This window comes from Parus major, chromosome 3 (genome assembly GCF_001522545.3).
Source record: "Parus major isolate Abel chromosome 3, Parus_major1.1, whole genome shotgun sequence".
Classification (NCBI taxonomy): Eukaryota; Metazoa; Chordata; class Aves; order Passeriformes; family Paridae; genus Parus; species Parus major.
The window spans coordinates 52,118,491-52,131,991 of NC_031770.1; the positions used below are offsets into that span (position 1 = coordinate 52,118,491).

Below are 13,501 nucleotides of genomic sequence, written 5' to 3' on the forward strand. Positions count from 1 at the left end.
ACACACAGGAGGTGCTACAAGAAGAAAAGCCTGGGTGGAGGGGGAAAAGTTCATGGAAAGCAGCCTACAGTGGGCAAAGGTGCTGAGGATAAGCCTAGAAGGTGTAGTGAAACCTTGAGAAATGATTTAGAAAAGGGGGCAGAGATGAGGAAAGATGGGAAGAGGGCTGTGGGCAGCCTGGATAGATACCTGAACCCCTGGTGATGTGGGACAAGCAGTTCGGGGAAACATCAGAGGGATGTATGTTGGAAGAGGTGAAAATGCAAAGCAAAGATTTTTGGTGTCTTTATGGAAAAACGAAGATTCATGGTGAGAGTGATGAGGGATGCTCTGGCCCTCAAGAGAAGAGTGTGGCTGGAAAGTGGGAACCAGGTGTGGTAAAAAAAGAAGAGCCACAGTCAAGCCCAATGGAAACTAAGGTTCTTCCTATGGAAGTTTCAGGACCAAAATGAAGGAAGTGTTGATCTATAAAATTTTTCTCATATGTGATCTTTAGTACTTGAGTTTTCTTTCTAACTTCTGCTAATTTTAGAAATATATCTTTTAAGAAATTTAAATTTTCATCCATCTCTAGACATGGGCATTTCTGTTTGTTTCGCTATTCTTTGTTCTTCTTACCCTACATTGTTTCCCTTTTGTTGCAGTCTCTATAGCACTAGTCGTTCACATTGCAGTGGTACCAAAAATGTTTTCTGTTTTCTCAGGAAAGTTTCATCTACTGATTCAAGTCATAAGCCTTGACATTTTAATCAATTTTTAAAACATTATTTCTTAGTACTGCTTTGCCAATAATTAATAAAATACTCAAGACCCCATATCAAAAGAATCCCCCACTATGCACCTTTATGCTTTAAAATCAAATAAAGGGGTTAAGGGACCTTTATCACTTTTTAAAAGCACCTTCTAATATGTATGTTTCTCTGTAGGAGTCTATTTACTGGGAAAATATGGACAGAAGAAAATCAGAGAAATCCAGGAACGAGAGGCAGCTGAGTACATTGCCCAAGCACGAAGGCAGTACCATTTTGAGAGTAATCAGAGGACGTGCAATATGACAGGTAAGATAAGGAGATAGCTGCTGTTTTAGATAAAGGGGAAGTATTTGGGGATTTATGCTACATATTGTCAGGATGGAAGAGCAGTAAGAAATGTAGATAAATTCAAAATCTTAATTAAATACTGGCGCATAAATAGAGTGGTTTAGCAAATAAAGAGAGTCTGAGCAGTAGGGGATTAAAGGATTTTAGGTGACATCTGAACCCTTACCATCAATAAACGTACAAGTATACATGCAGGTTACAATTTTTTGTCACTTCAGGACCCTCTTGCCTTAAACTGCATATGATACTGAGGTGTGAAACATCATTTAGATTCAAACAATACTGAATTTACAGCAGGATTTTTTTATTCATTATAGCACATTGTTAGTAAGCTGCATGGAGAACTTGATGGGTAATTTTTAATAAGAAGCACATTAGCCTATCAGTTTCCTACACATTTAGAAGGTACCTGACTAGCTGGAGAGCAAAAAGTTAAAGTACTTTTTCAACAAATTCCTTGCCATTGTAAATACAGGCCATTCAAATCTGCTTTTATTAAAGAAGTTTGGCAGTATTTTCTTTTTCTGTTGAAATTTGTAATGTGGCTGTAAGTCCAACCTGTTTACCCTGACCAATTGATATTTAATTTTCATCTTTTTCATTTTGTACTGCTGGGAGTGATCTTGATGAAAGGACTAGGTTTTTCTTTGCCTTTCTTTATACAAAGTATCTTGTATTTGGCAGCATGCATTCCTTACAAGACTTTTCATACTTTGTTCTTAGTATTTATCATGTTTTCCATTTCCTGATCCAGTCATGTAACAGCAGATCAGACGTTGTTCTGAAAGTAAAGGATCTTTTCCCACTGGCTTTCTCTCATTTATAACATACTTTTATCCAGTTCTCTTGCTGAGAGAAACAAACCTCAGATCTTTTTCTTCTCACTGGGAGAAATGCAGCAGTATAGGTTTTTGCCAGATTTTCTTCTGGGGAATTGGAAGCATATATATGCAGGATGTGAATACACATCTGCAGGTGGAGCCAGTAAAACCACATGGTCATGTAAAGGCAGCAGGGTGCCCCAGTTCCTGAGAGGCACACAGGTTATTGCCCTTCTGAGTTCTCCCTGGGTTTCCTATTTTGCTTGTTCTCCCAGCTTTGCCTGTTAAGCAATGGGATGTCCATCCTAGTGTGAGCTGAGGATGGGTTTATATGGGGTTTTTTTGTTGTTGTTGAGAGGTTTTGTTGTTTGTTTTTTTTCTTTTAATAACAGTACTGTCAATGCTTCCAACATTGAGGGATGCCTTAATGCATCAATTAAACTCTGAGAGTCTCACATCTCTTCTTAAAAATAGGTAAGACTGTCTTCAATGTGTTGAATTCCACTTGTTTTGATGACAAATTTTTTTCAAATTATATAGTGTAGAGAGTATGCACAATTTTGGTTTAGTGTCCCATTGAATCATGAGTCTTAAGGTATTTTGAAATCTATGTAAATATTTTCTCATGTTAGATGTATTTTAATAGGTATGGCTAGCATTTACCAAAACTACAGGAAATAATACTTCCTTTAAGGTGCTGCAGTGAGAGCCATGTTTTTTATTGAAATTATTTATAAGATAGGTAGATAAAAGTACTTGGATCTAGTTCTCTCTTAAACAGAGCAGAATATTTTGACTGAGTTGTTGATGTTGTGTTTGTAAAAATGTTTACGTAATCTTACCAAGTTCAGACATGAGTAGTAGTGGAAAGTATCCAAGATGAGATTGCAAATGCATGTAAGTGATGAGAAGTCATTTTTAATTTTTTTTTTAATAGAAAAAATAGGGACATGTCATGCATTAACAGAAATGCTTTCCTGTCAGAAAACACCTTGGAATTCCTTACAACTGTAGGAACAAATAGCCTGCTTTTAAATACATAAAGTGCATAATAGTATACCTGGAACATGAATTGCTTGGCATATTGCACAGAGTAAAAGTGTTATGTAGGCAATTAACATGGGATTTCTGACTCACTCCAGACTGTCTTTCTAGTTTACCTCCCACTAGTTTATTTATACATCTATAACTTCAGCTGTCCAGCATTTAATAGATTACCTATTCAGTCACTGCTTTTTTCAGTCCAAAAACTTCCACAACAAAGCAATCTGATTTAAAGGGGGAATTGCAGCCTGAATGATGTTTTTATAATAAACTCTGAGTATTTACAACTTCTATTGAATACTATTTACCCCAAACAAGAAGAAATTGGGAAAGGTTAATTTTAATGGAATAAATGTATTTATTATAATTGAAGCCTTATTCAATGAAAAAATTAAACTGAATGAACAAAAGAGCTTGTGGATCACCAGATATGTCATCTGAACTGTGCAGAAAATAGTCTGCAACAGTTTGTAATCCTTTGTTCAGTGGTGAAGACATATAATACCTTAGTTTGTTCTCTGTAGCAAGCATTCTTTTATCAAGATAACGCCTGCTGTCTCCAAATTCTTTGACCAGTTGAAACAGTGTAGGGATACACTGACGCACCTCTGAGTACCAACAATTCTAGTGAAAATAGAGATTAGGCATTCTTCTTGTTATTGGTATGCACTTATGAAAACAATTTCTTTTTAATGCTTGCTACGTGCAACGTTCTGTAAGCATGGATGGTCATTTAGAGTGTATCTTACAGTGGAATTTGTGTCTTAATACTTCTTATTTTACTTACACTGAGGAAGTTTTAACTGGATGCTTGAAAGTTTTGAACTGAAATGTAGGGAAGGGGTTGTGAAGGCACAGATAATGGAATTGGCCATCAAAGCTTGCTCCTCTTTGAAGTGATTCTTTGAAGAAGCTCTGCTAAGCATGGAGGTATAGATTTCTTTGCATTCCACTTCCATTTGAGAAGATCAATCAAACAGTTTGATTGACTCCAGACCCTTGAGTGCTGTTGTTGAATATATGAAAGAGCACATGTGGAGATTTACCTTCTTTCATGTTCCTGAAGATGTATTATTTTTCTCACATAATCTGTGTTGTGGCTTAAAATGTTATGGATCTATGTTATCATGTTACAGATTATATTATGTATTAGGTATGCTCCTTTAACTTCAAATCCACTCACTTCTTTAAATATGGAATGGCCAGTGGTATGCTGGGAGTGTAAAGAGGCTGAAATCTTCAGACCTCCAGAGAAACTTTTGAAGAGGGAGCATCACCCAAGACCATAGATGTTCTTGTTCGATCTGTCCTTCTCTTTTTAAAGCCCAGTGATTGGATATTGTAGATAAGGTGAAATCCCTGCTTCTGCAGCATTGCTGATGTTGCACATCTCCCACCTCTTCAGCACTTAGATTTATCCCAAACCACTAGTTTCTGTTCGCATTGCCCTTTGGTTCCAAAGCAAGAACAGCCTTCCAAATAAGTAAATATGAAATAAAAGTTGAGTTTTGAGTAGCAGCTGAGTCTTAGTAAGTAGCAGGGGATGAAGATGAAAAACTAATTTCCACTGTTAGGCTTAATATTTGCAGACTTTGACTGTTATCTGGCTGCTGCCTTATGCTGCAAAAAGAAGCTCTGTAAGCATGAGCTTTAGAAAATATTTTGATGTGATAGGTGCAGGTGTAATTGGCTAATGATGTATTGGCTTCTCAATATCTCTTCATTCTTCATGAAAAACTTAACCCCTGATAAGTAACAACTATAGCTTTGAGTCCCATTATGTTTCATGTATAGAAATATTACAATATATTTTTACAAAGTCCTTCCTTTGTTGTGTTTTAGCAAAGCTTTAAAAACTTGCATAGAGTAGCTTGCAAAAAGTGTGTGAATCTGCTACATGTTTGCCATAGATCCGTGTATCTCTTTTAGCTATTGTTTATTTAATATCTCTTTAGTTTTCAGAGTTGTAGACTTAATAGTTCATTGTATCACTTTATTTGCATTATTTGATAGTGGTGAACATTATGTTTCTTTTAAAAAGAAATTTTTAAGTTTATGTAAGTGATAGAATGTTCAAACTAATGCAAAAGTGCACATGTTGTGCCTGTAAAGAGAAATGATTTCTGGTGATAAGTGCTGGGGTTTGGATGTTTTTTTTAAAACAAACTAGGTTACTGTAAAGTATAGGTTAATTTGAACTCTTGGCTCTAAATATTTAAGTGTTAAACCTGATTCTAAGAAATTACCAAATGTTTTCCTAAGTGACTTTTACAATATCTATCTTCCACAATTGACATACAGTAGCCATTCTTTACTGACAATGCTTAACAGATGAGAATGGCTGGTGAAAATTTTGTATAGTTAACTTGCTCTTACTCCTGCTACTGCTGCTGTATAGCTAAGATTACCTCTGGATAGTGTTTGTAAATATGCAATGTACTTCAGGCAGTTCAGGTGTATCTATGCAATCTACAGTCTTGCTTTGTTGACTGCAGAATATGAACTTCTAGGAATTGGTTAGGTCAAAAAAGTGAACATGCCTCAGCAAAAGAAAAAAGATCAACATGTATTGGTGTGGAATGGTGCAAGATTTCCTTTCCACCGATGGTTGTGATCTCTTTGGTTTTTGATGATCAAATATGAACTTTAAACACATCAGGCAATGGCATATCTTGCAAGAAAGTAGGACAATGGAATTCTGATCCTGCATTTATTGCACACAGAAAGTCCTGCTGAACTGAGTCAACATTAAATATATAGTCAAGGCCCCAGAAAAGATCTCTTTGTACCATCACTGGCTTTTTCTGACTGCATAATATAGTAACTCAAAACTGATCATGTAAGTGTGTAATTGACATCACTAAACACTACATTTATACGTTAAAGTTTGAATAGCTTTTCTATGCCTTTATAGTGTGTTGTTCATATACTGCTTTCTTGAATGAGATATAGACCTGGATATGGTTTGAGTAATTGTGGTAGCTAAGTAAGTTCGCCCTAGAGCACTGCTATGTCATTTAACATACTTGTTAATTTCCAAGTAAAATATAATTCTTAATATTTCCATTTATTTTTTCCCACAGGCCAGCAAACAAGTTAGAAATATGGGAGGATTTAAAGATTATAAGTAAGTGGAAATTAAAGATTACTTCTACATAATTATTTAGTGTAGATTTAAAATGTCCTTCACACCATTTAAAACAAACTTCGCATTCATTTTAAAACAAACTGGGTTGTTTCAGTAGATGTGAAGATAGTGTAACACACATGGCAAACCTCCCCCCTGCACCCCTAAAGGCTTTACGTGAAGGAACTTTTCTTAGCCCCATGGGAAATTAGAAGCTCAGAGACCAAGGTGAATAATTTTTTTGGCTTTCCTGCTACTCTACTCAATAAAACTTTGTGAGACCTCTCTGTGCCATCACAATAAAATGAAACTAGTTTCAGAAATTCTATGCTGGATGTATTGGAAATTCAGTCAGAAATGTAGATCAGCCCTTACCTGGCCATCAGTTCCCTCTTTTTGAGCCTTTTGGAGAGAGCCACTATACCAGTAGTCACGAAGCCCTTATCATTTCTTATTTATTGGCTGATGGAAGCAGTGCAAGGGAAGAAAAAAGTAAACTCGGATAATAATGCAGTGAAATTCTACCATTCTGTCATTCTTCCTTTTGTTTTTTTTTCTCCATTTCATAGCACCTTTACAGATCCTCCTTTTGATTTGGCTCCTTTCTTCCATTATGTATCTATTCATGATGATGCTTCTACACACACTCATTGCCTACTGGCTGGTAGCTGATGCTCATTTTAATTTTCCTTTTTTAGATCTTCTTTAGCTGCTTATGTCTTAGGTAACATTTTTGACAAAGTGCAGTTGTCTCTGAATTGCATGATGAGGGCTAACATAGTCTGTGTATTTCCTGGCCTAATGAAGAAAGATGATTTGACACTAAACATTTTCCTTCTGGATCAACTTGTATGATTTTTTGTTTTCACAAAATAACTTGTGCAGTGTGCAAAATGATATTAATATAGGACTTTAAATGGGACACTTTAGATGTAGATCCAGCACATTAGACTCATAACTATCTTGGGTATGTGTTGAGAAAACATGTTATGACAACCAGTGAGAGAAATGTGACTGCATATTTAAAAGTAATCAGCACTTGGGAGTCATGGAGATCACTCTCTCCCCTTGCCTCACCCTTATTTCCCTGACTTTGCAGTCACTCTGTTTTGTCTTCCCAAGGTTTCACACGCAGTATTGTCGCTGTGTACAGCACCTGTATGCTCGTGGTTCTCTTGCGAGTCCAGTTAAACATCATCGGCGGTTACATCTACCTGGATAACGCCGCGCTCGGCAAGAACGGCACAGTAAGTGTCTTGCTCTGGTTCAAAGGTAGGACTTGTACTTCCTTGGAAGGGGAAGGATTATTTGGTGAGATGAAAAGGGCATAGCTTAGGACTGCTGGAATGAAACCAAGGGTCCTTACAAGAGTGGGGTACGTGGAAGCATTACTGGCAGTACAATATATTGATGTCCTTTAATAGCATTTAGATTTGGATGACATGGTGGTACTGTTGTTTACCTGAATACCAGTAATATTAGAGAATGCCTTTTGTCTGCATTTGTCTTGCTTAAAGAAGGCTGCTTTCTGTCTAAACACCAACATGAAATTATTTGATTTTTTGTGAAATGGCAATACCGTGTGAATGATTCAAGATACGTAAGAAAAAGTGTATATATATTATTAGGTCTTCCTAGTACATACATTAATTCCTCCAGTTAAGTTTTTCTGAGATTAAAGAATGAAAATGTTGTCTTTGAAATTTTGACTATTTGGTTTGACTCCAAAAGCCCATCTACCTAAATGTCTGTTGGTGGGGACAAGCAAGGTAGAAGGGCTGGTTTTTCTTGATATAGTGTATCACTGCTCAGTAAAAATAGATCACTCCCACAGTAAGCAAGTACCAGTTGTAGAGAATGGGACCTGCAAATTGCTGGATTGCTCATCTATAAATAATGGATACAAGCTGATTAGTTTTCATCTGAGAGTCAAGGAACAGCATGTCAAGGCAGGATGGAAAAAAGCTTTCAATGGGAAGGCCTGAGTTGACTGAGGTAGTGCTTCATTTTGGAAAACCTGAAAAAGCTGTTTAGAAGGGAAAGATGATTGTGAACTAGAAACATACTTCCTTTCTGTTAGTTTCTCAATAGAGAAGTGGGTTGACAGGGCCAACTCTGAGGCATTCTGTTGGGACAAACTGGAATCCTGTCTTGGTTTCTGGAAGCTTCTTTTCTGTCAGATGAGCTTTTATTAGGTTTGAGCATAAATAACTTGGTCCACTAGATTTAATTTCTGGGGCAGTGGAGGGTCTAGTTTCACCAGCAGTAAAGGTTTTTAAGAGACTTTCCTTTAGGTGAATGAAAAGTGATTTTTCTGTGCCACTGAGGATGGAAGAGAGATCTGTATAGGTTTGAAGAAAAGAATGCTGGAGGACTAATGACATGGTTGATGGGCAGGAAAAGTCAGTACAAAGTTGAAGAGAGTGGGGCAGTCTGTTTGCTGAAGAGTATTAAAGATTAAGGAAATTATTTTTGAAATTATTTTTGCATTGTTCTCTACTGTTGACATGTTACAGAACTGTTGGGTTTTTTCCCCCACAGACACCACTAGCTCCCCCTGAAGTCCAGCAGCAATATCTATCAAGCATTCAGCACCTTTTAGGAGATGGTATGGTGCTTATTGTGAGCTAACTACACTTTTAAAATTCTACCTTTTTTGGGACTTGAACAAATCCTTAGAATAATTTTTACTTTCTTCCTTTAGGACTGACTGAGTTGATAACTATTGTTAAACAAGCTGTGCATGAAGTTTTTGGAAGGTAAGAGCCTGTATTTCTCTGTGGTTAGCTTTTAAGTTTTATTGTGATGACTGTTCCCAAAATAAAGAGTATTATAAGAATTGTGGGGGTAGGGGGAAAGCAGGCATATTGACTTTTTCAAAATCATGCTTTTATTATAGCAGGCTGTGTCTGCCATTGCAAACCCATGTAACTGATGGGAGTCTTGTTACTTGTAAACATGTTATTGGTAGAAAGAGAAAGCAGCATACTCATTTTGCAAGCAACACTGTAGTCTTTTTCCTTTTCAGTATTTCCCTTAAGCAGACCCTGTCTCTTCTGGAGCTGGAACAGAAACTGAAAGATATCAGGGAAGTAGTGGAACATAGAGATTCAGAACAGATTGCATCTTACTCTCCCTTATGTCATTATCTGATGCCAGATGAAGAAAACCCCTTGGCTAGTCAGGTACTTGATTCAGTTCCTTTCACCTACCTTTTTTCATTCTGCCTTTTTTTTTTTTTTTTTTTTTGGGTGGGGATGTTTTTGGAGAAGAAAGGGTACATAACAGTCCTCTAGTGTACCATGGCATCTGTGTCTTTAATAAATGGTGAAGCCTCTTCTCTCATAAATCAAGTGTCCTTATCTTTAATCTAGGCAGTTGTATTTTCTTCAGATATGATCGAAAATAAGTGTCACCCTCAGAACATCAGCTTTGTGCTCAGAAATGCAGCCCAGTTACTGCCTTTAGCCTGTGACACAACACAGCTTAACTCAGCCCTAAGATAAATTGTGTCATCTGCACTTGTGTACCGGCAATATTCATGGAGTGTTGGAGCATCTTGGCTGGTGCACAAGAGAGTGGTGTCCTGTAGTCCTTTGATGCTTTGGGCTGAAAAATGAACAGGAGTCAAGAGAAAAGTGTAATCTCAGTCACAACATTAATTTCTTAAATTTTGTGAAGGTGCCTGGGCTGCAGCATGTGACTATGTGCATTTATTGCTTTAACTTTATCTGATACTGGGTTGATTTCAGTATTGAAGGTCAGAATTGGAAAAATTGCTTCCTCAAATAGTCTACTATTTCCTGCTAGTATTGTTTTTAGTTAAAAATCCTACAGTGACCATTTAAAACACAAATTATAAAGAAACTGATTTACAACAATATTTTCTTTCATATTTGACTTGTAGATCTTGACTTAATTCCATGATACTCAGCTTCTCTATTTCGATTCTTATTCTTACGGTTGTTGATGGTACTTACTAATAGTGTCTGTCTTTGGTTTTTCTAGGCCTGTGGACTCACAGAGAGAGACATTGCTACAATTAAATTACTGAATGAAACTAGAGATATGCTAGAAAGGTATAGAGAAAGATGCTGTGTTCATATTAAACTCCTCCTCTAAACTATTGTTTCTATAAGACAATTACTTTCATACAAAAAGCTGAAAGCTTTTCATTTGAGAAATGTGACCCTTCTGTATTCAATTTTTATATTTATCAGTTCTAGGCTGGGATTTTCAAAACTTGTAAGCTGAAACTTTTAAAGAAATAATTCTTTCTTAATGAGATACCCAGGATTTCCTTGGCAATCAGACCTATTATCTCTTCCTCACATGCTCTATAGTTAGGAACAGAGGAGTACTTCTCTTCTGCTAAAGCAGGGCAAATTGAGAGTAATTTTACTGGATTTACTTGCTTTGATAAGGTGAACACCAGATTTGGCTTATTGGAATTTTTTTTTAATGCATGGTTTTGAGGGTAGTTGTGTCCTTTTACCAGAGAGCTGGTAAAAGTGAGGCTCCTATAATAAATATAGGATTTGAGGGAATTGAGACAAATGTCAAACTATTCTTTCAGTTTAGCTGCATTTAGGGATGTGTAAGGTTAAGTCCCTGTTTTTCTGGATTTTAGTAATCTTAGGGTAGAGTTCAGGTTGTTGAGGAAGCTGGTGTTTTCATGAGGTGGCAATGCTAGTGGCATTTGTCTGGCTCACACATCACCCATGAGGGGAGGCACAGCTGTAGCACTTAACACTTGCAGGGCTTTTTAGTTTGAAAAAAATTAAACCCAGGAATAAAACCTTTTTTTCTATTATTCTTTCTTTTCAGTCCAGACTTCAGTACAGTTTTGAGCACATGTTTAAACAGAGGATTCAGTCGACTGCTGGACAATATGGCAGAATTTTTTAGACCTACTGAAAAGGACCTTTCTCAAAACAGCTCTGTAAATAGGTAAATGTTTGGGGTTTTTTTGTGGTTCTCATGTCAGTAATGCTTTTGGGTTCATAGTGAATTCCAGAAAGGCTCTTGATTTTCCTGCCTTCTTGGAATTCTTTTGCTGGAAATACTATTTTGCTTCTTGCTCTTCAAGGATCACTGCATTCTTCTCTCTTTGGCCAAGTGGGCAGTTAGGAGGATTCATGTTTCCTCCCATCCATGAAATCACTAGAATTAGGTGAGGTTCTTTCCCACCATTACTTGCAGACCTAGAAGAAGAGATCAGATGACCTGTGCCTTCCACTTCTTGCTGGAACACAGCACAGGCAGAGTGCCTTTTGGGCTGGGAGGGTTTACCCTCTGGTGCTGACTCCTGGCAGATGTGCTCAGTGAGGCTGTGAGAAGGAGAGCCCTCCCCTGCAGCCCACGAGCCCCCAGTGCCCCAGCCTCCCTCAGTTCCTGTGGCTCTTAAGGAAGAGGGGTGGGCATTGCTCTGATCCTCCAGTGACAGGGAGCCACGGAGCTTTAGGTTTCATGGTATGCAGATAAAATGCAGTAATATTCAGGATTTTCTACATCCTTCTAGAAGAATGCTTAAAAACAGCTTTTATTTTGAAGTTAACTTTGGTTTTAAGCAGTGTGGTGAGAGCATTACAAATCCAAAAGCTGGGTTCAAATCCTTGAAATATTGTTTCTCAAATATTAAAATTAAAACCTGGAGTGTTAACTGCATTTATGTATGTTTATTTTAGTGACTATTGGCTTTCAGAGAGTTATGTTTTAATTTAAATATATACTATTTACATCACTTAAAATACCCTAAAATATTTTGTTTGGCTCTCTGCCTAAGCCTGGTTTAGTTTGAAATAGCATGAAACTGTAGACAGGCACTTCTATGACCTGTCTACTTATATACATATGTAAAGACTCTGACAAAACCATTATTCTCTTGCATGAGAAGCAAGTGTGAAACTGCAATAGGAACATGAACTGGAATTGAATTGGTACTTCTCTATATTAAAGGAAAGCCTTGATATGGAGGAAAAAACCCTTCATCCATATGTTTTAATTTGCAGTCTTTCAGTTCTTACTTTTTAGGTTGTACTTACTTAGAATTCTATAATCACTGTTTAGTGGCTTCATCTGTGTCAAAGCAGGTCAATATTTTTTGTTCTCTCCTAGTCTTTCCAGTGTCAGTCTTCCTTTAGCCAAGATAATTCCAATAATAAATGGACAGATCCATTCAGTATGCAGTGAAACACCTAGTCACTTTGTTCAGGTAAGACTCTGCCTTATTCACAATATCCCAAGTAAAATATTGAAATTAATGTTGTATATTTCTTTTTAATAATTCGTTTAGTTTCAGTGGCTTTAAAAAATAAACTGAAAACAATTGTAGTAACAAAACTTTTTGTCAGTTTGTATCTTCCAAAAATACACTGCTTTTCTAGAACTTCATTCTTCTGCTGAACTGCACAGAACCACAAACTTGTCTTGCCTTGGTTCTGCTTGCATGTCTGCTCCTAAACCTTTGTAAAGCAAGAAGTTTGAGTTGTGCCTATGGGAGTGCCAGGGGCTTTTCATAGGAATTCTGTACTACAGCACAGGCAGAATAGTGGGGAATGTATTTGATTAAGGAAGTTTATTTTATACATTTCTTCCAGGACCTGTTGATGATGGAACAAGTGAAAGATTTTGCTGCTAATGTTTATGAAGCTTTCAGTACCCCTCAGCAACTAGAGAAATGACCTGCACATTTTTCTGAATGGATGGTGTATTTATAACAAATCCCTGGTGACTACTGATGAGACTTGGGTTAATTTTATAATGGTGTAGGAGTGGCAGACCAGCAGAAAGAGCACTCTGAGGAAAGTGACAGTGAGCCCATATTGTCTTTTAACCAAATTCTGTTTCACCCATTAAAAATATTCTTATTGAAAAAAAACAGTGTAAGTGAAGACTTTTCTATTAAAAAGTGGTTAAACTCTTCTGTAATTCCTTGGGTTGTTTTTATTGCATCTAAAAGACATTTGGTGGCAGTATTACTAAGAAAGCTACTAAAACACCCATTTTTTTGCCTGGGATGTGTAAGTTTTGGGAAGAACTAATGATAAGTGATCTAAGAATAGCACAGAGCAGCAGAATGAAGTAATGCTTTTTTCTTCTTCTTCCCCCAGATTTCTCTTTCTATAAAGTAAATATTTTTCCCCTTAACTTTACAAATCTTGATCCAAAGTCTCTCATTCTTCAGAAAGCCTTTGCCAATGGATGCATGTTCCCCTTGAACAAGCTGGGGGTCTGCTCTCTCCATTACTTAATACTAAAGGAATGTGGTTTTTTAGACATTCTCTTGTTTCTGCTGTTCAAACAGCTACACTGTACACATTACCTTGTAAATATTTTATCTTAATTTGTATTAATTTTGAGCCCAATTGTCTGTATTGTAATAAAATATTTTAATGTATAATTTGTGT

General features: G+C 36.8%; 1 protein-coding gene across 1 annotated transcript in view; it reads left to right on the plus strand.

Annotated features, from left to right (window-relative positions):
• The window catches only part of PEX3 (peroxisomal biogenesis factor 3), a 20,589-nt gene extending 7,095 nt beyond the window's left edge, over nucleotides 1-13,494 (plus strand). The window contains exons 2-12 of the mRNA XM_015621692.3: nucleotides 927-1,058; nucleotides 2,314-2,395; nucleotides 6,049-6,092; nucleotides 7,215-7,339; nucleotides 8,634-8,700; nucleotides 8,797-8,851; nucleotides 9,121-9,277; nucleotides 10,101-10,171; nucleotides 10,920-11,042; nucleotides 12,210-12,306; nucleotides 12,692-13,494. Of these exons, the coding sequence (XP_015477178.1) occupies nucleotides 927-1,058; nucleotides 2,314-2,395; nucleotides 6,049-6,092; nucleotides 7,215-7,339; nucleotides 8,634-8,700; nucleotides 8,797-8,851; nucleotides 9,121-9,277; nucleotides 10,101-10,171; nucleotides 10,920-11,042; nucleotides 12,210-12,306; nucleotides 12,692-12,775 (1,037 nt within the window). The 3' untranslated portion in view covers nucleotides 12,776-13,494. The remainder of the gene's footprint in view (nucleotides 1-926; nucleotides 1,059-2,313; nucleotides 2,396-6,048; nucleotides 6,093-7,214; nucleotides 7,340-8,633; nucleotides 8,701-8,796; nucleotides 8,852-9,120; nucleotides 9,278-10,100; nucleotides 10,172-10,919; nucleotides 11,043-12,209; nucleotides 12,307-12,691) is intronic.
• Nucleotides 13,495-13,501: the final 7 nt, after the last annotated feature.